The 23949-nt window shown below is 39.8% G+C and overlaps 1 protein-coding gene across 1 annotated transcript in view; it reads right to left on the reverse strand.

The window, feature by feature from the left end:
• Positions 1-1045: 1045 nt before the first annotated feature.
• The window catches only part of DNAI3 (dynein axonemal intermediate chain 3), a 68595-nt gene continuing 45691 nt past the window's right edge, over positions 1046-23949 (reverse strand). Inside the window, exons 17-23 of the mRNA XM_014788340.2 lie at positions 16293-16423; positions 12123-12186; positions 10183-10313; positions 8221-8425; positions 6363-6454; positions 5164-5286; positions 1046-1318 (exon numbers count right to left, since the gene is read on the reverse strand). Of these exons, the coding sequence (XP_014643826.1) occupies positions 1175-1318; positions 5164-5286; positions 6363-6454; positions 8221-8425; positions 10183-10313; positions 12123-12186; positions 16293-16423 (890 nt within the window). The 3' untranslated portion in view covers positions 1046-1174. The remainder of the gene's footprint in view (positions 1319-5163; positions 5287-6362; positions 6455-8220; positions 8426-10182; positions 10314-12122; positions 12187-16292; positions 16424-23949) is intronic.

Below are 23949 nucleotides of genomic sequence, written 5' to 3' on the forward strand. Positions count from 1 at the left end.
CATTTCTATTTTCACGTTAAGCTTCAGTACAGGGCGTGCTAATCTTCTGCCTCAAACTATTACTCCTGCCTGCTAATAGGATTTCCTGCCATGAGACTCTCCTTGCTGTAATCCATTCCTTATCTTCCTGAATATAAAGCTGATCCTGTCACCTTCCTGCTTACCCCTTCTATTAATTCCCTATTGTCTGCAAACTATAGTCCAGCTTCCTTAGCCTGGTTTACAGGGGCCTTCACAGTCTGGCTCCAAGCAGCTTTTCCAGTCTCGTCTCCTGCTCCTCTCCCTCCAGCCCCACCTCCCAAAGCAGTCACTATCCTGTGACATTGACCCTCTTAGTGAGACACATCTGTACACATGCTGGTTAACCCCCCAGTACGATATCAACTAGAAGACACGACAATGGGCACTGTGTCTTGTGCCACATCTCGGAGGAAAGCTTTCAACTTTCACCATTAAGTATAATGTTTGTTGTAGGATTGTTTTAGATAACTCGCATCAGATTAAGGAAATTCCCTTCTTTTTGTGGTTGCTACGAATTTATTATTGTTTTATCATGAATGGATGTCAAATTTCATCAAATGTTTTTCTGCATCTATTTGGTATCATAACTTCTCTCTTTTAATCAATCATTGATTTATTTCTACAGTTAAATTAACTTTATATTCCCTGGATAAACCCAACACGATCTTCATGTGTTATCTTGTTTTCTACATATTTTCCTGGATCTCAGTTGCTGATATTTTGGTTAGCACATGGGCCTACAATTTGCGCAGTGGCTCAGGGGGAGCATATTTTTAGAGAGGTGACCAAAAGCAGCCTGATGATTAGGAGCACATTCTGACTTCCACTTCTGTCTGGGTTTAGGGGCTCTGAGTGATGTCGAGAGCTGGGGGTGGAGGAGTGTCTACAGCTCTGTATTACTATCGGAAAAGGAAAATTTCATTATCAATAATGTTTATATTCAGTACAAATTTCAGTACATATTCAGTCCAAAAATCGAAACATATCTTATTATTATAATGCAAAAGTTTTAATAGCAGTGAGATAAAAGCCTAATATTTATAAATAAATCTATTTAATGTTTAGTTTCCTAGTTTACCTTACATAAAAAATAATGAATAAATAGAAAGGAAAGTCCCACAAAGCCCCCAAAACACCCGTACAGAAAGCTTTTCTACATCATGTCCATGTATGACACCTTCTCTGCCACTTTGATTAAGCCAAGGTTGATGAGGACAGTCTTTTCAAGTTCCAAGTAACTCTCATAGTCCATTTTCAGTTCAGCCTCCAAAAGTTCTTTTGACTTCTGATACGTTTTCTAGGGGGAAAAAAGCAAGTCACCCCATAAAACACTGACAGCTAGAAATACTAAAGGATGAGAAGGGGCTGTTTTTGAACAGTTGGCTTGGCTGCTGCTCTCTGGGAGGGGTTTGTGGGAGGGCGGAGGGCAGGAGGGGGTCTCTTGCACAGGCAGGCAGAGGGGCTGCTGGCTCTGAGGGTGAGGCAGAGACAGAGCGGAGAGGTGTGCGCAGATTCATCATCTCTCCCGGGGGTGCAGCAGACAGAATTTGCTGATGGATGGGATGTGGGCTCCCAGAGGTGGAACCCAGGCTGGCCCGCAAGCTCCTGCCACTGACCGAGGGAGGAGCACATTGAAGGGGTAAAGAAGAGCAACAAGGAACGTTTACTCAGCTAATTCACCCAATACCCCTTGCTGAATAGTCTGAATAATCTGTTCTGTTCTTTGATCTGTCAGTGTTTGTATTAGTACCGCTCTGGTTTAATTAGTGTGGCATTTTAATTCATTGCAATATCTGCTAGGGCAGTCATTACGATTTTTAAGATTTTTTTTCTCAAATGTGTCGTCTTTCAGATGAACTTTAGGATCGTGTCATCTTGGTGTGTCATCCCTGTGTAGCCCCTTCTTTCTCCTCCTCTTGTCCTCTCCCCATCCTATTGTCTTCCTGTGCCTTCTGCTCCTTTGTCACAAAGCCATATCTTTATGGATTCCGTGAAGGGGGCCAGTACTCTAAGCTTTTATTCTAGTTTCTCCAGAGAAAAATTTTTAAGAGACATTTTCCTTCTTTGAACGTTCCCAATGATTGATGTTCCCGTCCCCTTCGTCTGCTGTATTTTTTCCATATGTTTGCTTTTCCCTCTCTTTTCTTAATGTCTCTGCTTTCTCAGATGCCTCATGTCTAATAATTGTAGCTACTCGTAGCCCTGTGAGGATTAAATGAATTATTAAATATGTCAAGTCCTCAGAACAGAGCCAGTAAGCACCTAATACATGTTAGCTACAGTAACCAGTCCACACAAAGAGCAGGACTTGGTAGGGTGGGAGAAGAAAAATGTTCCTCTAACCACTGTCTTTTGTAACATATATGACAGATGCCATAGCATTTCCTCTCACCTTCAGGTATTTAGAATAGTGTTGTTGTCAGGTATTTGAAGATCCAGGCCAGTCTAATATCAAAGCGGAGACTGCCCCTTGGGGCCCCCACTGTAATGCCCCCCCGTGCGCCTTCAGCCTCTTTCCTCAGAGGTTGCCTCACCCCAGTTAGGAAGTCCCTTTGGGCATTTGATGTGAGCCTAGCTACTTTCCAAGGGCCCGCCCAGCCCCAGGAAAACTCATCCCCTCACTCTGCCACCAGGAGAAGTTCATTGCCCACCAGCCCTCTCTCCTCCCTTCTGTCAGGGCAGTTTAAGCCAATCTCTTGCCTGCAGACTTTCCAGCCTCAAGAGTCGGGCCCTACTGCCTGGGTTCCCTAAACTCTCCCTGGACATTCTGCTCTGGGCCCTTGGTAACTCCTGGCCCTTGCATTCCTGTGGCTCAGCAAGCCTCCTGCCAGGTGTAAGAGGCCAAGTGCCCACCCTGGCCAGCAACCAATCTCTAGCAGTGGTTCCATTGAAGGTCTCCTCACGGAGTCTGGTGTTGCAGAAGTGGGGAGTGGGGAGTGCACCGCCTCCTGACACCCTTCTCTCAAAAACAACAACAAAAAAACAACGAAAACCTTCCAATCTTCTTTGCCATAACTCTTGCCTGCCTTACGTAGCCTGGAGTGTGGGTAATTGACAAGAGGTGGCAAAATACTTTGGAATTCCTCCCTCTTCTAAGTCCCATACAGATGACACAGGTTATGGGTCACATGGAACCTGCCACTTTTCCAGCTTTGGGTCTCCAGCTGAAATTCCAGTTAGGAAAATTCCCATGTCATGTGCTGATAGAGTTGTAATTACTATTATTTTTCAACAAGGGAGGTGTATCCAGACTCAGTGTTTGCAGAGAGAGCGGTGCATGATTTCCCTGGCGTCTGTTGGAGTGTCCAGCTGAACCCCTGGCAGCTGCGGGCACTCATAGACCAGCCTGCTGGACACATGTGTGATCCTCCCCTGCCCTCTGTCATGATACTAAGAGGGAACACGTACTAGCACTTTCTATGTGCCAGTTACTGGCTAAGTGCTGTAAATATTGTAACTTGTTTAATCCCCACTTCCCTTTTACCAGCAGTTGCTTATAAGGAGCTATTTCTGACTAACATTAGTTGTTTTTCCTTGGTGACTCTTTTCACGTTCTAAATGTAACAGAGGATCCCTTTTAAATCCATTCACTTATCCACAGTCTAGCTCCAGAGAAAATTTGCGAAGTGGTAGCTCTGCTTAAAAGAGCGTATGACGTCAAATGGAGAGGAAGTTACAGAAGGAGCTGGAAAAGTTTTGGATGCTTGAACACATGCTACGATTTCAAGATATGATTGTTATAATATCCCGGTATTTTAAAAGTATTTCACATGCAAATTATTTTTAGATTATCCACAATTCTACTTGCTCCTAATGATATGGATAATTAGGAGCTGTCACTATGGTATTTAAATATTCATATTAATCGTGGATAACTGGTGGCCTGGGGAAGGGTGGCAGATTATCACCCACAACAGAATTTCAACCAATCTTTGTGATTGTGCAAAAGAACAGACCAAGACCAATTTTTTTGCAGCAGGGGAAAACAAAGAAAAGTTAATTAATTGGTATTCTTTTATACATTATCACCACTAAACAATGTTTTTGAAATGAGGCCCCCTCTGATTTATCACATGACATAGTATCTGTCGATAGTGATAACATTAATCTATTCACTAATTCAGTACATTAAAATATTTCCATATCTTGTGCTTTTAATTGAGACCGAGGGTCTCACATGAATAATTATGTTGGAGGAGGCTGTATATTTGGCTATAAGGAAACTACAGATGGGATCAGCGATGAAATTGCTGGCAACGAAAGAGCAAGGAAGAGAATGAGCAAGAGAGAAGTGGAAATACAGACTGAGACGACCTCCAGTGAGAAAGAGAGAAGGGGTGAATTCACAGAATATTTAAAGACCCGCAATTCCAGTGGGCAAGGGAGACCAACAGAGCGACAGAATTCATATCAAATGACAAAGAGGAGGGTGGGGGCTTCCGAGCTTTAGGTTCCTTTTTGGTTGAGTTTAAAATGGATGTGTCCTCTACCAATTTCTCCCCTATCTCAAAATTCACGGCTCCAGTATATTCTATTCTATACAATTCTTATCTATTTGTGCGTCTGTCTATGTACTAGCTCCCATGTAATGAAAGTCTCCTATTTGTCAGGTGACTTAACTGAAAGCCTTACAGTAATCCTAAAAGGTAGTTATTAGTATTCTCACTTTAAAGACAAGAGAGCTGAAGCTCAGCAAAGATATGAGCCTTTCTCCAGACCTCGTAGCTGGTCAGTGGTAGAGCTGGGATTTGAGCCCACACGCCTCGATTCCATATCCCACCCTTTTTATGCTTCCTGTTCTCATGCATTATTCACCAGGGGTTAAAATTCTATATAATGAAAGCATTCAAAATTTGACATTGTATCTAGAAATGGTATTTAGATACCATTGTCTCTAAAGGACTTTGAAATTATAGAAAATTTCAGAAACTTAAATTGGATAGAATCCTGCTAGGTGTCCAGTTGGTAGTTCTCACTCATAGTAAACTAGGAAATCAGAGAAATGCCCTCTTGACTCTCATGAGAACAAGAGAAGAATGTGAAAAGCCCAATTTTCCTATTGAGACTGTGAAAGAAGCCAAACACACGTTATCTTCATTGGGGTTAGAGGAAAGCAATTCTTGTTTCTGAAATTTAACTTACAACTTTTTTCTTCTCAGTTTCCAGCTCCATTTGTTTCTTTTCCTGTTCACGAATTTTTTTGCGCTGTTCTACATATTCCAGATGTTTGACTTCTCTTTCAAAGTAGTGGTTCATACTTGACACCTGTTAGAAACACAGGCCCATGAGAGGGGAGCCCACACGGAAGGCCCCGTGTGCTTCACAAGGCTCTGGAAGAATTCCTGCTGCTTGAAATTCACTAGGCAGATGACCTACTTTGGGACACTGCCCACAGGCCCACTACCAGAGGAGCCAGCTCAATTTGGGGCCTACTGTGCTAAGGTTTAGGGCCCTGCGAATTGGAGGATCCCAGGAAGGGAGTGGAGTTGGAGGGAGACAGCTGCAAAAAATTGCAATTTTGTAGAAGACATATTCAGGGATTGCTTTTTTCCCTTATCTTCCTTCTCACTGAGGGAAGTTTCATATCATCAAGCAAACTTGGGGAACTGAGATGAGGAGATCAATGTGGACCCTAAAGGGACTGGAAGCAGAGCTGAGCTCCTGGTCCCCTGGAGGGCTTAGTGTGCAGGCATAAGATTAGAAGCAGGCACGTCAGCAGACACCTTGGGCAAGGCGACCAGTGAGGGAAAGCTTTTTGCCTGCCAGTAACTAGGTTGATGTTGGGACTTGTGACAGATTGCAATCTATATATTTAATGTTGGTTGTATACATATTTATGTATTTCTATTCATTGATCTTCTTTTTATAACCTCATTATTAACATTGCTTGAAACCCTTGGTTGGTGGGTATGGATGGGCAGAATATTGCCCCTTCAGACACGCTGCCTGCAGTACACCAAGTTGGTGGAGGATGCAGTGGAAGTGGGAGATGGAGAGATGCATAAAAACATCTACTGTACCCTCCGGGAAGGGCATCACTGAAATAAGAGCCCCACGCTTCGGTTACAACCTGAAAATAACATTTTATGATTATGAATCCCCAAATCCATTCTTCCCTGAATCTGGGCTTCATTTGGTTGGCCTCCTCCTCATCACATGTTTGGTTTTTTCTAGCCTCAAACTATTTAACTCATATAACAGAAATACATCCCCTTGTTTTTGACTGTATGATTCTTTTGTTCTCTTATAGAGCAAAAAATGTTGTCATTTCTGAACACACTTTTAAAACATGCCTCAGTAATACCTGGTCACATAAATCCTTAAACCCAAAAGTTACTAACCTCATTGGTGGAAGGGTGACTCAATGTCCAAGGAATTTCCAATATATGCAGCGTTCCATAATAATCAGCTATGGCTATAAATTGCTGCTTAGCTGAATGATTCAAAAAATGAGGGGAAAAAAACAACTCAGCAATCAGAAAGCCATCTTCGAGGTTAAACATGAAATGCGTTTTTGATTTTCGGTTACAAAGGACCTGCTGTGGTTACAATGATCTTGGCATCTTCATTAGACATTTATGACTGGCGACCATATTAACATGTAAAGTCATTTTTTCCATTTGATGAAACGAAAGCTGAGACCCTGAGCCTTTGTCAGTCACAAAGGCCCACCTCAAATCTTGTTTTCTTGGTGTTTATATAAGGTATCTCCTTGCTGAGGCTGACCCTCTCTGTGGCTGGCCTACCTGGGCAGACTTGAGAAGAAAGCAGGGACAACACATTGAAAGATTTTCAAAGAAAAATCATGAAGCCAATTTTCACCAAAGACAGAGCAAGGGTTAAAAAATACCATTATCCAGGTGAATTTCTAAGTCACAGCCAGAACCAGTTTTCTTATTATAAAAACAAATTGCTTCCTTTGATCATTTAAAATGGATATAAAACACAAATGTGCTTGAGAACTTTAACTTTCCATCTCATTACGTAGTTTTTTTTTCTTCTTCTCATTTTCAGAAGGTCTGATTGCTAAATCCTAGACTTATAATCCCTGTAGGTATATAAAAGCAATGTTTTGTAGCAAAGATGGGAAAAGACATTTTGGTGACACATATGGCTAATTAGCAGGTAGACTGTGACACTCCAGAGATTCTGAAGACTGAATTTCTAAATGTAATGTTTCTGAAAGAGAAATGGATAGAAAGACAATTTTATGCATGCACACGTTTGGAAACAAAGGGAAACTTCTTTTAAAAGAGGTAAGGGGCCAGCCCGGTGGCGTAGTGATTAAGTTCGTGCATTCCACTTCAGCGGCTTGGGGTTCACAGGTTTGGATCCCAGGTGCAGACCTACACACTACTTATCAAGCCATGCTGTGGCAGGTGTCCCACATATAAAGTAGAGGAAGATGGGCACAGATGTTACCCCAGGGCCAATCTTCCTTAGCAAAAAGAGGAGGATTGGCAACAGATGTTAGCTCGGGGCCAATCTTCTTCAGCAAAAATAAATAAATAAATAAAAGAGGCAAATATACTGGATTTACACAGAAAGTAGTGCTTGGTGAAAAAGAGAAATTGTGAAAAAGGCTATAAATCACTTTTCCATAAACGCATCCTTAAATTTCCGCTGGCTTTGTTATACATTATTTTTTCCTCATAATTAGTTCAAAAGTTAAAGTTTAAATAGATATATGATCCCAGAGAGTCTTTTGATTTCATGAAGAGAATTGCTTGATATTGTCCAGGGGAGAGCCACAAAAGGATAAAATATTGAAAATGTGTGACATAATGAAAAATTAAAGATACAAAACTTATTTTATTTGGAAATGAAGCAGCAAAAGGTAGCAAAGATTTAGAGATCGTCCTGTCTGACCTGGAGAAGATGAGAAGGATGCTTTTCATTGTGCGGTTCAAAATCAGCCTCTGCTTGGCATACTAAACCTCTCAGAAATAATTGTTGATGAAGAAAATAGTTAAAGAAACTCAGCTTGTATCAAAAACTTGAGTGGAAAAGAGAAGTGAAAGGAAGGGGAAAGAAGGGACGGAAAGGGAAGGGAGGAGAAGAGAAGGTAAGGGATGGGATGGGAAGAAAAACAAAAACTTGAGAAGAAACATCAGAAGATTTCCAGATGAATGTCAAAATGTTCCTGAGTTACCCCCAAAAGGAAAAATAACTTATCTCATTTAATCAGAATTAACATACCAGAAAAGGTCCAGGGTTTGATGCAGGTGATCGTAGTTGTGCAGATGTTTTGTGATTGGGCTGGTTCATGCGTTTTCTCCAGAAGGTCCCAGATATCGATGTATCCATCTTCTCGGCCAATGTAGAAGACTCCGGGCCTTGTCAGGGACCAGTGCCCTGAGGTGTACCTTTTTGGTGCACAAGATGACTGAAGGAGAGGTCCAGTCTTTAAACAAATTTTTAAAAAGGCAAATTAAAAGCTCTTGTTACTATCTGAGAGATACTCACAATGATTTTCTTTAAGTGGTTATGACCATGTAACAGCAAAATTACGCCTACTCAGAAGTCTTACTTCTTTTTCCTGTAGGGTTTTTACATAATCCCAGCTCTTTTTTCTGTATGTTTTTATAACATCTTTTTTTTTTTTTCTTATTTTAGTGGGCTTTTAGAAAAGATCAAACCTTCTAATTGAGCTGTTGATAGTTCTAATAATCCAGCTGCTGCTAGAGTCCATTGCTATTTCTACAGAGATTGGGGGACATTAGATAAGTAAAGATTATAAGAAAATTTTGCTTATACCTTTATTTTTCTGTCAAGTGTCTGCTTCCCATGGAAACAGCTCTAGTAGCCAAGAAAAGCAAATGGAAAGTCAATTCCAGCTGTGAGCTGTATCCAATGGCTTAAAAATACTATTTGGAAGAGATTTTAGAGCACCAAAGCAACATTAGATCATCTCCCTTCTCTACCGTGGGGTAATTTGCCGTCTTTGGGAGGTTTTCATAGAGGTAGAAGATCAGAATGTGCTTTCTTCCCACTGTGAGGCTCCACCTTGCACAAGGGGTACTCATTTATCTACTTACATCTGCAGGGACTAAACTAAACCATGGAGCTGTCTCCTATCCTCCAATACATGCATAAGAAACTGTCCTGCGGGGAATGAAGGATGTCACCGATTTTCAGAGGTGACACTCCAAACCTGTTCTTGCCCACTTTGCTCAGCTCCTTCAGTTTCTGTGGGTAACTCAATTTGCCTAAATTTTCTTTTTTTTTCCTTTAAATACAAAACTAATACTTGCTTATTGTATATAAAAAAAAATTGATCATACAGAAGTACATTGGCATAAAGTAGACGTCCTTTTGTGGATGGACACCTAAGTAGCTTCCAGTTTTTTTCAATGACAAACTGGTACATATATTCACACACATATTTTGAGTATTTGTGTAAGTTAGAGTCCCAGAAGTGAAAGTGTTAGATCAAATTATATATATATAATACTTATATAAATTGTATATAAATATGTATTATATATTGTTTATTCAAAGAGTATCTATATTACAAACGTGAAATATATATATTTCAGATTTTGATGATCTTCTTAAATTGCTCACCAAAGGGACATATCAGACTGATTTCCTCATACCCTTGCTTCCCTGGGTTTTATCAACGTCTAGCTTCTCTCTGCCTGGATCCAGTCCCGCTCCTAATCCTGACCACCAGACCCCTGGCACTGCCTCACTCTGACCCATGCGTGTCTCTGGTCTGCCTGGTGACGGGCCCTTTAGCTTTCTTACTCCCACTCTCTGAACGTGCTGATGGATTCCTGGTGCAGAAGCAAAGACTACAGACCTAATGCTTCTCCTTGGACTTCATACAGTAATCAGCATCCCTTCTTGTATTTTAAGGGGAGGAAAAAACATAAACCACATCAACTGCCCACAATATATACTTTGAAGAAAAGATTGTTAGGTTTCAGAGAACAAGAGACTTGTAAATGTTTCCTTCCCTCGGGAAAGAAAAGCAAATGGTTGTGTTTTCAAAAGGCTTACAGCGGTTCTGCTGACAAGCTGGAGCCCAGGCCATCTGTTCAAATTTCTTAAAAAGTGTTCCAAAGGCATTGTTATGTCAGAACAGTCTGTTGTTCCTATTGTCTTTCTCAGTAACAAAGACCACACACCCACTCTTCTATTTTGCAGGCAATTTACCATAACACCTTCTTTCCAGATGGCCACGTTCCATCCCCCAATGGTAAGGATAATGTCGTTGTAAAAAGGTGACCTCTGAATGGTGTGGACAGCTCCATCATGGACGGTATAGAGGCTCACTGGCTTCTTTGCTGTTGGGGTGGAAAAGGCCATTTCATCTTTAATAACATTATTTATATTCCTGCAATAGACAGACCTCCAATGGACACAAGTCCTGACTAATGCAGTCTAAGAGTGGAGAACCAGAGGTCAGTTGGAGTGAATGAATCTGTCAAGGGACAGTTCTTCCTCTTTTTTATGGGAAGTCCAGGGAAATTCCCATCAAGGCCAGTTTTCAGGCTCACAGGAATACTTCATGTTCTTATTCATTTACTCATTCGTTAGTCTATTCAGTCAGGCAATATCATATATTGTTGGTCAATAAATATTTGTGGATTGCCTATATGTACCAGGTACTATAGACGGCTGGGTGAACAATGGTTAATAAACAAACATGATCCTGTCCTCATGGAGCTTACAGTCTAGTGGGAAAGACAGATACTCAATAAGCAAATCCTAAAGTATATAATAAAAAAATGTGAAAAGTGTTATGAAGAAAAAAATATTACAAGAAAGAATAACAAGAGACGTTCATAATTTTGACTGAATGGACAGAAAAGGCTTCTCTGAGGATGAGTCATTTAGGCCTGAGTAGCAGTTTGGCACGGGAAGACTTTGGTGTGGAGGAGCTTCCAATCATGGAGTTGGGAAGGAAGGGAAAGTGGAAAATCAGTCTCAGTTCTGTAAGCACTTGGCCTTCCCCTGGGTCACATCTAATCCTCTCTCAATGCCACATTCTTATCAATAACACATCTGGGTTTCTGGTCAGGGGACATTATATAAGAAAAGTAGGAGTGCTTTTGTTTGCAGATTAAAGTGGTTACCCTGGAGATGATGCTGACAAAGCAAGCCTTCCCAGCTCTAAGGCAGACTCAACTCTACAGAACCAGACTCAGCAGCTAGACGTGAAGGTCATGAAGTTTCAGGTGGAGATCTGAGCTCCAGCAGCTGTTCCCTGCAGGCTGTGGCTCTGACCTCTGACTCCTGTCAGTCACTTACACGTCCACTTGTCCCAACTACCCACAGGATTGACCAGATCCCCTCTGCAAACCTAGCCTGGCTGCTCCACCTCACTGTTCCATGGGGTTCGAGCAGTCCAGGAGCTGCCTCTTCCTTTGCTTATGGTTACTCCACACTTTGAAATGTGGTTCAAACGTATTTTCATGCCATGATAAAATCCAAAGCTTTAAAGTAAGTTGTTGTAATTATAGTGAACCCCAAGGCTCTGAGCCTATTACAGACAGGGAGCTTTCTCATTGGGGTACCTGAACTCTTGTCTCTGATTCCTGCTCACACTGAGTGTGACCCTCATACCTCTGCTCAGCTGCCCAGAGTCCCAGCCCTGGGAGCAGGGCAACACCTGGACCACCCCAAAGGAGGGTCCTGTAGTCACTTCCCTCCTACAGTCCTGGGGTCTTCAAGATCATCGTAAATTTAGCTTATAATTTCACATTGAGTCAGATTTTTCACATAGATGAGCTGCCAGGTTGTTGAATTGTTGAAACAGCATTCTTACTTTTTAAGTGAATTGTCCAAGTGTCTTAGTCATTTAAGTATCAATAGATCAGTACTCCTCAAATTTTGGTGTGAAAGCAGATCATCTGGCAAATCTTATTAAAATCCATATTCAAATTCAGTAGGCCTGGGGTAGGATCCAGGATTCTGTATTTCTACAAAGCTCCCAGGTGACAACTGTGCTGCTCGTCTGAGGCCCTCACTTGGAGTAACAAGTGTGTAGCCAGAACCTTAGGTGCCTTCCCTCCCATTAGCAAGGCCAGGGTTACTCAGTACTTCTTAAAAAAGAACAACTTATTAATAACGGAGCAATCATCAACACTTACTCATCAATCGTCCAGTTTCAGGGTCTCTTTCCATTTTCCAATCTGTGTATATCACTTCACCTTCCTAAAATATTATAGGTTCCTGATGAGTATAACGACAATTTAAGAGACAAAAGACCTCATCTTTATGTGCTAAAACTGACTGTTACCCAAACAAACACAAAGCAACAGGTCAATATAATCAAATGATAATTTGGTACAATGAGGGAAAAAGGTTCAAAATAGTTACTTGATTTTAATTGAAAAAAAAAATGAATTTGTTGAATTTGTATCTGTACATGGTGATGTGGAGAACACAGGCAATTATGGAGATAATCTATGTACACAAGCCCCAACCTCTGGGTTTCAAAGTTTTTGTTAACAGAAAATTGTCCCGATGGACTGAAAACTCCAGGAGGGGAGGGGTCTCGTCTGACTTGTTTCCCAGCATGTCACAAAGTCAGTACTTGATAGATATTTGTGGAATAAGAGAGAAAGAGGGAATATGAATTCATAATATGGTACTCATTACTTTTTAAAGTTGAGAACAGGAAACATAAAATTCCTTCCAAATAACATAACATGTAATGTATATTCCACTTATGGCCATTTTAAGGAGAGAGGAAGGCAGAGGGACCTGGTGTAAAGAAGAGGCAGAAACAGCCACACAAAGGGGAAAGACAGAACCAGTGAGTGACAGAGGTGAGAGAGGCTTAGAGAAAAAGTTTCATCCCACACTATGATCTTATAGATGTGAAACTGAGACTCAGAGAGTGAAATGACTTACTCAAGGTCGCCAAATGCAGTCTCCTAATTCCAATTTTTTTTATTGGATAATAAGAGGAAAACACACAAAAGGGTGTAAAAAGAGTTAAGGGGACTGGGAAGAAGGGATGGATTCGGATGTGTAGGCGGGGGTTGGGGCGGGGAACATTTGATTTAAGCAAAGTGAAGGATAAGCTCACTGGGGCCAAGGTCCACTCATTCACTCATCTGTGCTTTTATTCATCCACGTTAATTCACTTAACAAACAAGAACTGTGTTTGGTGCTGAAAATTCAGAGTCAGATGGCAAGCTCTCCCTCCACTCGTGGTACTCAGAGTCCAAGGGAGCAGACAGACTGGTACAAGTCTAGTGTACAAGTCTAGCCTGTTGCCTGTGGCGCATCACCCTCACGGTTACCATTTGTTGAGCCCTCAGTGCTTGCCAGAGTTGTTAGGAGCTTTAGGTATGTGACCCCAACCCTCACCAAAGTCCTGTAAGTGAGTTATTAACATCTCCTGGGCCTCACAGCTGAAATTGAATCAAGTCATACAGGAATAGTTTGAACCAGGTTAATAGACATATGTTGAGAGCCCATCATATCATTAGCCATCTCGCTGGAAACTTTCCCATCCTTCTCCACTCAGTTACCTAGTTGTAACAATTCCACTTCCCTCGACACCTGTGTTGACATTCTGGGCCCCCTGCTCAGACCCTCTTCATCTCTGGGTGGGCCCACCTGAAATTACGGCCTGCCTGGCCCCCCTGCCTCAGGGGTCCACTGCCTCCTGCTCCAGCCCTGTGCCAACCAGCCTGGATCCCAGGGAGGCCTCCCTTAAACTCTCTCTCCAAAGTAGATGGATCAGCCACGTCAAGCGTTGGTAGAAGAGCATCCCACTGGGATGTCAGCTCTGTGAGGGCAGGAAATTTTGTCTGTTTTATTCACTAGTATATTCCCTGGGCCAAGTACAGAGCCTGGCATATATGAAATGCTCAATAAACACCTGTTGAATGATGGATGAAGTTAATTCCAAGCAAGACAAGGGCTTGAGAGGCAAGAAAGAGTTTGGTGTATAAGAAGAAGGAGAGAAAAGCAGAACAGCTGGAGTGAGTGAGGGAGATTGGTGCAGACTGGGTGGAGAGATAGGAAGGAGCCAAATTATGCAGAATCTTATAGGCCACGGTGTGAGGATTATGGATTTTATTCGTGTTTTACTGAGCCATCACTGAAGAGTTTAAGCAAATGGTGTGATGCTTTAATTTCTGTTTTAATATCTTGGGGTCATCTATCTTGCTAAAGCTGTCATTCCCCTACTTGCAAAACTTTGGTGCACAGAGACAAATATTATATGATTCCATTTACCTGAGGTACCTAGAATAGTCAAATTCACAGAGACAGAAGGTAGAATGGTGGTTGCCAGGGGCTGAGGGCAGGAGGGAATGGGGAGTTACTGTTTTAATGGGTACAGATTTTAATTTGAGATGATGAAAAAGTCCTGGAGATAGATGGTGGTGATGGTTGCTCAACAATATGAATGTATCTAATACCACTGAATTGTACACTTAAAAATGGTTAAGATGGTAAATTTTGTTATTTATATTTTTCCAGGATTAAAAGAAATTTTTTTAAACGTTGGTGTGAAGCCCAAGTTATAAAACATATATCTATTTGATAGCACCCATTGCTTACCAAATGAAATTCAAATTACCTGGCATGTCAGAAAAGGCCCTTTGGTTGGACCCTGTGGCGGAAGAGGGAGAATCCCCCTCTGCCCTTTCCCTTAAGGTTCTTACGGCTGGCCAAATAATTAACAAGACAGGTTAGCAGGAGAAAATAATAGCAAGTTTAATAACATCTATACATGGGAGAAACTCAGTGTCCCTGCTTTCCATAAGAATCTTAAGGGAAAGGGCACAGGGAGATTCTCCCTCTTCTCCCACAACCCCAACCTAGCATTCTAGGCATAGCTTTCTGCCTTGCACAAAACTATTCCACTATTTCCAGACAAATCCTGGGCTTTTATAACTCCAAAATATTGTTCAGGCTGTTACTTGCACTGAGAATTGTACTCTCGCTCTGATCTTTCGGTGCCTCCTCAACATTCAATGTGCAGCCAGCTCATGAGTCACCTTACCCAACCTCCCCCGTCTTGTCCCTGTGGCCTCTGGACCGGTGTCGGCATGGAGCAGACTGTCAATGTGTCTGCTCCTTAAGTAGGCAGCGAGCACGCTGAGGACAGGGACTGTGCCACTGATTCATCTCTGATCCACGGCCAAGCGCTGTGCCGAGCAGGTGGTACATTCTTGAGAGTTGGCGGCATTGACTAAGCCCCTCGTAATACCAAAGTGTGAATGCAAACTGCATTCCGGCGAGACTGACCCATGGTGTCTTCCCATGGTGCTATGTCCTGGGAGAAAAACCCTTTATTTCAGAAAAACAGACTCATGAATGAAAAGAGCATCTCTACCCCTGTACGACTGAAGATAGAATTCTGAGCCTCATTTCTTCATCTGTAAAATGGGAATAATAATATCACCCTTACAGGATTATTAGGATTAAATGAGATACAATTTGGAAAATGCCAGGCACAGACTCTGCTATGTACAAAATGTCCAGTAAGTGTGAGCTCGCTTTGGTTATTACAGTAGGTGCTAAAAAAAGGCAGACATTATCATTACATCCAATTATTATTTGTCTTTTGAATTGAGTGAGTTTTTCACTGTCTTTCCTACTTGATGTGCTAGCCTAACAAAACAATATATTTTCTTAGTAAATCTCTAACGCTTTTCATGGTTTCTTCCATATGGTATAGGTGTTTGATAAATATTTGCAGGTTGATCAATAAGTCATTAGTAAAAAGGGTCATACCTAATTTTACAGATTTTTCCACATTTGTTTGGAAACACTTTAAATACGAATCTATGAGGCATCAAGATTTAAAAATTTAAATGCAAATAAGCATATTAAAGTATGGAAATGGTATAAATATTGTAAGCCTTCATAAAGCAAACGTGTACGATATGGGTTACAATGCAACAGAAAATAGAAAAGTGGTTGTCAGGGGCTAGGGGGTGGGGGAATTAGGGGGAGGTTGGTAAAAGGGTACAAACTTTCAGTTGTAAGATGAATAAGGTCTGAGGATCTAATGTATAAAGTGATGACTATAGTGGATAACATTGTATTGTATAACTGAAATTTGCTAAGAGAGTAGAACTTAAATATTCTCACACAGATAAAGAAAAGACAAATATGTGAGGTGATGGATGTGTTAATTAACTAGATGGGGTAATTATTTCACAACGTATACGTATATCAAATCACCATGATGTGCACTTTAAGTATCTTACAATTTTATATGTCAATTATACCTCAATAAAGTCGAAATAAAATATATATATTAATTTTAAGATTAGATAATTCCAACTCACCTCTGTTCCCACAAAGAACTTTGTGCAGAAGTCCTCTATTGGCTTGAGATGATTGGCCAATCCACCTTCCAGATTCTGGTATGGGTTCATTTCTCCCACCTCCATTACTTTGTTCTGGGCTAACATTTTGTCTTTCAGAGACGTATGGATAGAAGAAACATATATTAACAGTGAAGGATCTTTAAAAATATACTCAGTTTGTATTTTCTGTCCCTTGCCACACACACCTGCCCCATTCCATCCCCAGTGTGGCAGGCACAAATCTAAGCATTTTTAGACTTCTAGTTTAGCAGTAGAATGCTTTTTTTCCCAAACCAACTCCCTGCATGTAAACCTGATCAAAGCTGCATTGCTCTGATTAAAATGTTTCCTGGGTAGGAAGGGAGGAGATTCCTCAGCCTACTTTTCAGGGGCTCTAAAGGTTCCATGGCACACAGTTTGAAAACCATTTACATCATTTCAGAATTATTTACGGTAAAAATTGGACACAAAATATATCCTCTGGATTATATCACCCTTGATATTCTCAATAAGACTCTAACGAGAAACTTGTGTCATTTTTATTCAGCTGGCATCATATGGAAATTTTTCAAATAATTCAAGATTAGCCTTTTTTTTTTTTTTGAGGAAGATTGGCCCTGAGCTAACATCTGCCAATCCTCCTCTTTTTGCTGAGGAAGACTGGCCTTGGGCTAACATCCGTGCCCATCTTCCTCTACTTTATATGGAACGCCACCACAGCATGGCTTGACAAGCGGTACATCGGTGTGCACCTGGGATCCGAACCAGCGAACCCCGGGCCACCACAGCGGAGCGCACACACTTAACCGCTTGTGCCACCAGGCTGGCCTCTCAAGATTAGCCTTTTAAGTGTCAAAAATTTTTTATCTTCTAAAAAATAGATCCATCTAAAATGTATTACTTCTTCATCATAAGCACAGCAATATGGAACATAATTTAATGTTTTCTGAGTAGCTCAGGTTTACTATTTATGAACATCAATGATTGCACTATATTATAGCTATAACTACACATGCAAACAGTGTAAGAGCATAGCTAATGTGGGGGCTGAAATTCAAATGTTTTCTGGAACTTCTTTCTTTTTAAAAGTATCTGATATCACCTTGTTTTGAAACAAAAGTCTTTTTATGATCTAAAATTAATAAATGTTACTTATTGAAGCTTTGGAAAAGAGAGAAAAGCATGACGAAAATAACAAAAGTCATCGACTATCATGTCTCCCAGCGATAACCACTATTAAAATACTGGTGTATTTCTCTCTAGTTACTTTTCTGTGAATATATATAAATAGATTTTTTTTTTAACTGGATATTTAAGCTTTGTATCCTGCTTTTCTATTCTCTTAAAGACACATCTTGGGCATTTTCCCAGGTCGCTTATTAGTTTTTTAAAAATATAATATTAAATCTGGGAAAGGTGGTAGAGAAATATATACTCACAAAACCCTTCTCACCACCACTCCTCCATACATCCTCTGGGTTATATCACCCATGGGAAAACAAACAAATAAAAACCAACCAGCAAATATATAAACGAAATCTAAAATAGGAGAAAGAAACTTCAGCTATACTAAAAATACATATGCATTTCAAAAAAATTTTAACATAATTCTGGACAAAAGTAAAAAATAAGCACCATGATTTTATAGCCACAGTCAACCAACGCTTCCTTTGTTTGAGATCTATATGTTTACAACGGTCCCTTTTCTCGCTAGGTAAGACATTAAAAACAAGTACCAAAGTAAGCCAAATGTGGAACCAGGCCTTTAAAAAGATGTATTACAAAGTGTCATCAACATTTCAAGAAATAATTAGGCACATTCAATTACATTGTTTTTACTAAAAGATATTATTCATAATACATTTAGCAAGAGCAAAAGAGCAAAAAGCATCTTGTATCTATTTAATACATAAAATTAGAATCATTAAAATATTTATTTAAAACTCCGCATTCTCATTTCAAGGTCTGTTTTTCTCTTTTTTAATAATGTACATAAATATATTAGCAGAGTAGAACATGTATATAAGTTGTCAGTCAATAAGCACATATACATTGGGAATATGCGCTCAAAAATGTTTCATGTGGGGGTAGAAGATGGAAAAGTTGGGGCCCTCTGGTCTAACAAGCGGAGCCAAGAGCCTGACCCAGAGGTCACTATTGGTAATGCAAAGGAAGAGGCAGATGTGAGATGCATTGTAAATGAAGACTTAATTATCGTGTGATGAGAGACTGGACATGCGGGGCTGGAGGAGAGAGTCAGGGATGACTCAAGTTCTGTTCTGGACACATTGACTTTGAGGGAAAAGGTTAGGTTCAAACCCAGGAGAAGGAGAGGGGCGAGGAAGGATTCCCAGCAGAGGTAAGAGAGTAGACTGCATTGCCAAGGGGAGAGAGTGTAATGAGGAAAGCACACAGCTGGAGTTAGAGACTGAGGCACATTCACGATGAGAGGACATCAAGGTAAAATGGGGCCGGGAAAGAAGACTGAGGAGAGAACCTAAAGAAGTACCAGGAAAATCACAAAAGCCAAGGAAGGTGGGAGCACTAAGAAAGGGGCTTAGTCAATAGTGTTTAATGTGGTAGATCAAAGAGGATGAGGCCAGAGAAGAATGTTATCATTAGCTGTGTTTACTCAGACTCGACTAGAATAACTTGGATATTTATTAAATTCAATGTCATCCTCATAGGTCATGGATTTTCCACCACCAGGGATAGTAATAATAATAGCAGCTAACATTTACTGAGTACTTACTGCGTGCCAGGCACTAAACTGTGTGCTCCACATGAACCATTTCATTCAGTCCTCACAGTAACTCCTGAGGAGGTTAAGCATTAATCCTCCTTCAAGGATGAATAAATGAGGCTCGGAGAGACTAAGTGGCTTGCCCAACGTCTCACACATGGTGGCTAACGTTTATTGTGAGTTGATGTGCTGTTCTTAGAGCTTTACATGTATTAACTCATTTTATCTTCACAATATTCTGTGAAGTAGTTACTTTTATTATGTATTCACCTTATCTTCATTTCTCTTTAATCCAAAAGGTTAAAAAACAAAAAAGTAAGGCACAGAGAGGTTAAGTAATTTGGCCTAATCAAATAATAAATTGTGGCTTTGTGATTTAAATCCAGACCATCGACCCCAGAATCCACATCCTTAATTACCATGCCACACTGCCTAGAAGAATATAACGGAGGCTCCGAAGGCAATTGCAAAGAAGGAATTCCAAAACCATTTAGAGCAAAGGCTTCTTCGTCAGAATAAATATAGAGCTTCTTACAGGCAAAGGGTGAGTGGCCTGTGGCCACTAGATGGCAACAGAGTACCAGATACTGACCCTGGGATTGATGTAGGCCTCAAGAGAACGTGATAATAGAATAGCGTGGACTTGTGATTCACAGTCAAGGGGAGACAGTAGAGTCAATAAGCAAAATGTGGTCAAGAAGCATATGAGTATATTCTAGTCAACAGGTCCAAGTCTGGCCAGAGTAGGTGGATAGCTGGCATGGTGGCTGAAGGAGGTCTAGAATATCATAATTAGATCTCAAAGCCCGAAGAGATGGCTGTCTACACAGGAAGCAGGACATGGCCGCAGTAACTGTCTTTAGAGATAAGAGGCATGTGTTAGCAAGATCCGTGGGATTCCCAAGTGAAATTTAATTCTCTCCAGGACCTGTGGAATTGCCTACAGTATGGACTTCTGGACACACGTAAGGGGGTGTTGCCAATTAGAGTCTCAGCTGAGATCTAAGAACATGTGTCCATTCCCTTTATAAACTGACTTAGCCTAATGTGCCTTTCTCTAAGAAACATTCACAAAATGACTTTGTCTGGAAAGAGAACATTCATTTGATGGGGAGTATTTCTCTTTGATTACATTTGGGGCCTGCTTCCAGGTGCTTCATTTTAAATAGGCCCTTCCTTAAGTGGATGTAGATCTGTATTCATTATGCCTTTTGATGTCTATTCCACCAGAATGTAAGCTCCAAAAATGCAGGGACTTGTCTTTTCACAGCTATATCCTCAGAGCCTGGCACTTTGCAGGAGTTTAATAAAAGTGTTGAAGAAACACAGTATTGAATAAACGCCAGTGTAAAAATTATCCTTAAAAAAATTAAAGGATCATAATATTTCTATATAATGCTTCTGACACCATTTAATTTTATGTACCTATTCCCTAGTGTTAGCTATGCCTACACTAAAATGAAATATAATGTTCTTTAAGAGAAAAAAAAAGGCCTCTATCTCCTGAAATGTACCATATTTAGGCAGTCTTCAGAAAGAGATGGCCTAGGAGTCTAATATTTGTAAAGAAATGAAGGAGCAACAGAAATTACACTCACTTGAGGGACATTAAAGTTTAGATTCGTTTGTTTAAAAAAAGATATAGTCATATTTCACAATGAATTTTTGAAAACATACTTTAGATAGACTTCTGCTTTTGGCCAAGATGAAGTAATTGGGACTGGACTTAAGCTCTTTCAACTAAAACAACTAAAAAACGGACAGCATATATGAAATAATAGTTTTCAAGGCACTGGACATCAGACCACAAAGGACATTGATCCCTGAGAGATGGGAGAAAAAAAAAGATGATAGTTTTAAACTTAACCATATCAATAATCACATAAATGGTAAGTGTTCTAAATGTTTCAATGAAAAGGCAGAGATTACCAGACCGGATTTTAAAAAAGACCCACCAAAAATGCATGTCAAATATAAGACACAAATAGGTTAAAAGCAAAAGGATAAAAAAAGGTATAGCATGTTAACCCTAACCAAAGGAAAGCTCCATGGCTATAGTAATATCAGACAAAGCAGATTTCAGAGTAGAGGATATTACCAATTTATTAAGAGGATATGACAATCCTAAACATTTATGTAGCTAATAACAGAGCTTCAAAATACATGAAGCAAAAAAGATAGAACTGTAAGGAGACATAGACAAATCCACAATGACAATCAGAAATTTAATGCCACTCTTTCCACAATTGTTAGAACAAGGAGATTAAAAATCAGGAAGGATAATGAAGATTTAAAAACTACTGTCAGGGGCCGGCCCTGTGGCGTAGCTGTTAAGTGCGTGCACTCCAATGCTGGCACCCCGGGGTTTGGATGCCGGGTGCGCACCAACTTACCGCTTGTCAGGCCATGCTGTGGCGGCGTCCCATATAACGTAGAGGAAAATAGGCATGGACGTTAGCCCAGGGCCAGTCTTCCTCAGCAAAAAGAGGAGGATTGGCATGGATGTTAGCTCAGGGCTGATCTTCCTCACAAAAAAAAAAACAAAAAAACTACTGTCAGCCAAATTGATCTGCTAGACATTTATGGAACATTCCATCCAACCACAGCAGGTACGCATACTCTTAAAGTGAACGTGGAACATTTCTCAAGATAGACCAAGTACAGTCATACAAGTCATATAAAGTATGTTCCCCGATTACAATGGAATTAAATTAGATATCAATAATAGAAAGATCTCTGGAAAATCTCCAACAATTTGTAAACTAAACAACACACTTCTAAATAACCTATGGGCAAAAGAAGCAATCATGAGGGAATTTAGAAAGTATTTTGAACTCAATAAAAATGAAAACACAATATATCAATTCTTAACAAAATTTTAGCAAATTGAATCCAACAATACAGTAAAAGAATACTACTTCACAACCAAGTGGGGTTTATCCCAGGGATGTACGGCTAGTTTAACATTCAAAAATTAATCAATGTAATTCACCATATTAAAAAGCTTAAAAAGAAAAAAAAGCACATGGTCATCTCAAAAGACACAGAAAAAGCTTCTGACAAAATCCAACAGATTTGTGAATAGAAGAAAACATCTTCTACCTGACAAACGGTTCTACGAAAACCCTACAGCTAACATCATACTTAACAGTGAAAGACTGAACGCTTTCTACCTAAGATCTGGAACAACACAAGGATGTCCACTGGCATCACTTCTATTTGACATTCTATAGGTTTTAGCCAGTGAAATCAAGTAAGAGAAAAAGTCATATAGATCAGAAAAGAAGAAGTAAAACTGTTTTTATCTGCAGATGACATTATCATCTATATAAAAAAACCAATAAATCTACAAATAAGCCACCATAACTAATGTGACTAATTTTAGCAAGATTGCAGGATAAAAAATCAATATTCAAAAATCAATTGTGTTTTTATACACTGGCAATAAACAATCAAAAGTTAAAAATTTTAAAGTACCATTTAAAACAGCACCAAAAAATATGAAAGACTTAGAGATAAATCTGTCAAAAGAGGTGAAAGACTTGTACATTGAAAACTACAAAACATCACTGAGAAATTAATGACCTAAATAAATGGAGGGATATACACTTCTTATGAGTTGAAAGACTCATTGCAGATGCCAATTCTTGTAATATTGATCTACAGATTCCACACAATTCCAATCAAAGTCACAGCAGGCTTCCATGCAAGACAAATCGATCATAAAATTCACACGAAAAAGCAAAAAACCTAGAATGGCCAAAAAACTTGTTAGAAAAAGAAAAAAGTTGAAGGACTAACACTATGTGGTTTCAAGACTAATTATAAAACTACAATAATCAAGACAGTGTGGTATTGGGGTAAAGATAGACACATAGATCAATGGAACAGAATAGACAGTTCAGAAATAGACTCACACGTATACGGAACAAGTGATTTTTGACAAAGCTGCAAAAGCAATCCAGTGGAGAAAGGATAGACCTTCAGCAAATGGTGCTGGAATACCATATACAAATGAACTCTGATCCATAACTTGTGCATAGACAAAAATTAACTTTAAAAAGGTCACTGACTTAAATATCAAACTATTAAACTCCTAGAAAAAAAAATAACTCAATCTTGGGTTAGGGTAAGATTTCTTAAATTCAACACCAAAATCAGGATCCACAAAGAACAAATTGCTAAATTGGACTTCCTCAAAATTAAAAGACAGTGCTTTTCAAAAGACGGTGTTAGGAGAAGAAGATAAATCACAAACTGGGAGAAAATATTCGCTAATCATATATCTGATAAAGGACTAGTATGCAGAATGTATTAAGAACTCTCAAAACTCAATGAGAAAACAGCCCAATTGAAAAATGGACAAAATATTGGGACACTTCACCAAGGTGACACACAAGTACATGAAAATATGCTCAACATCTTTAGTCATTAGGTAAATGCAAATGAGATATCGCTACACACATTTTAGAATGATTAAATTAAAAAGACTAATCATACCCACTGTTCATCAGGATATAGAAGAACTGGAACTCTAATACACTGCTAGTGGGAATGTAAAATGGTACAACCACTTTGGAAAACACTTTGACAGTTTCTTAAAAAGTTCAAGATACACCTGCCACATATGATTGAATCATTCCATTCCTAGGTATTTTCCCAAGACAAAAGAAAGCATATGGCCATACAAAGACCTGTATATGAATGTTCATAGATGCTTTATCTGCAATAGCCTTAAGCTGAAAACAATCCAAGTGTCCATCAACAGGTGAATGGATAAACATCTGTGGAAATCCCAACAATGAAATACTACTCTAGAATAAAAAGGAATGAACCTCTGATACACACAACAGCATGAATGAATCCCAAAATAATTATGCTGATTGAAAGAAG

The sequence above is a fragment of the Ceratotherium simum genome, chromosome 2 (assembly GCF_057802395.1).
Source record: "Ceratotherium simum simum isolate JZ-2026a chromosome 2, ASM5780239v1, whole genome shotgun sequence".
Taxonomy (NCBI): domain Eukaryota; kingdom Metazoa; phylum Chordata; class Mammalia; order Perissodactyla; family Rhinocerotidae; genus Ceratotherium; species Ceratotherium simum.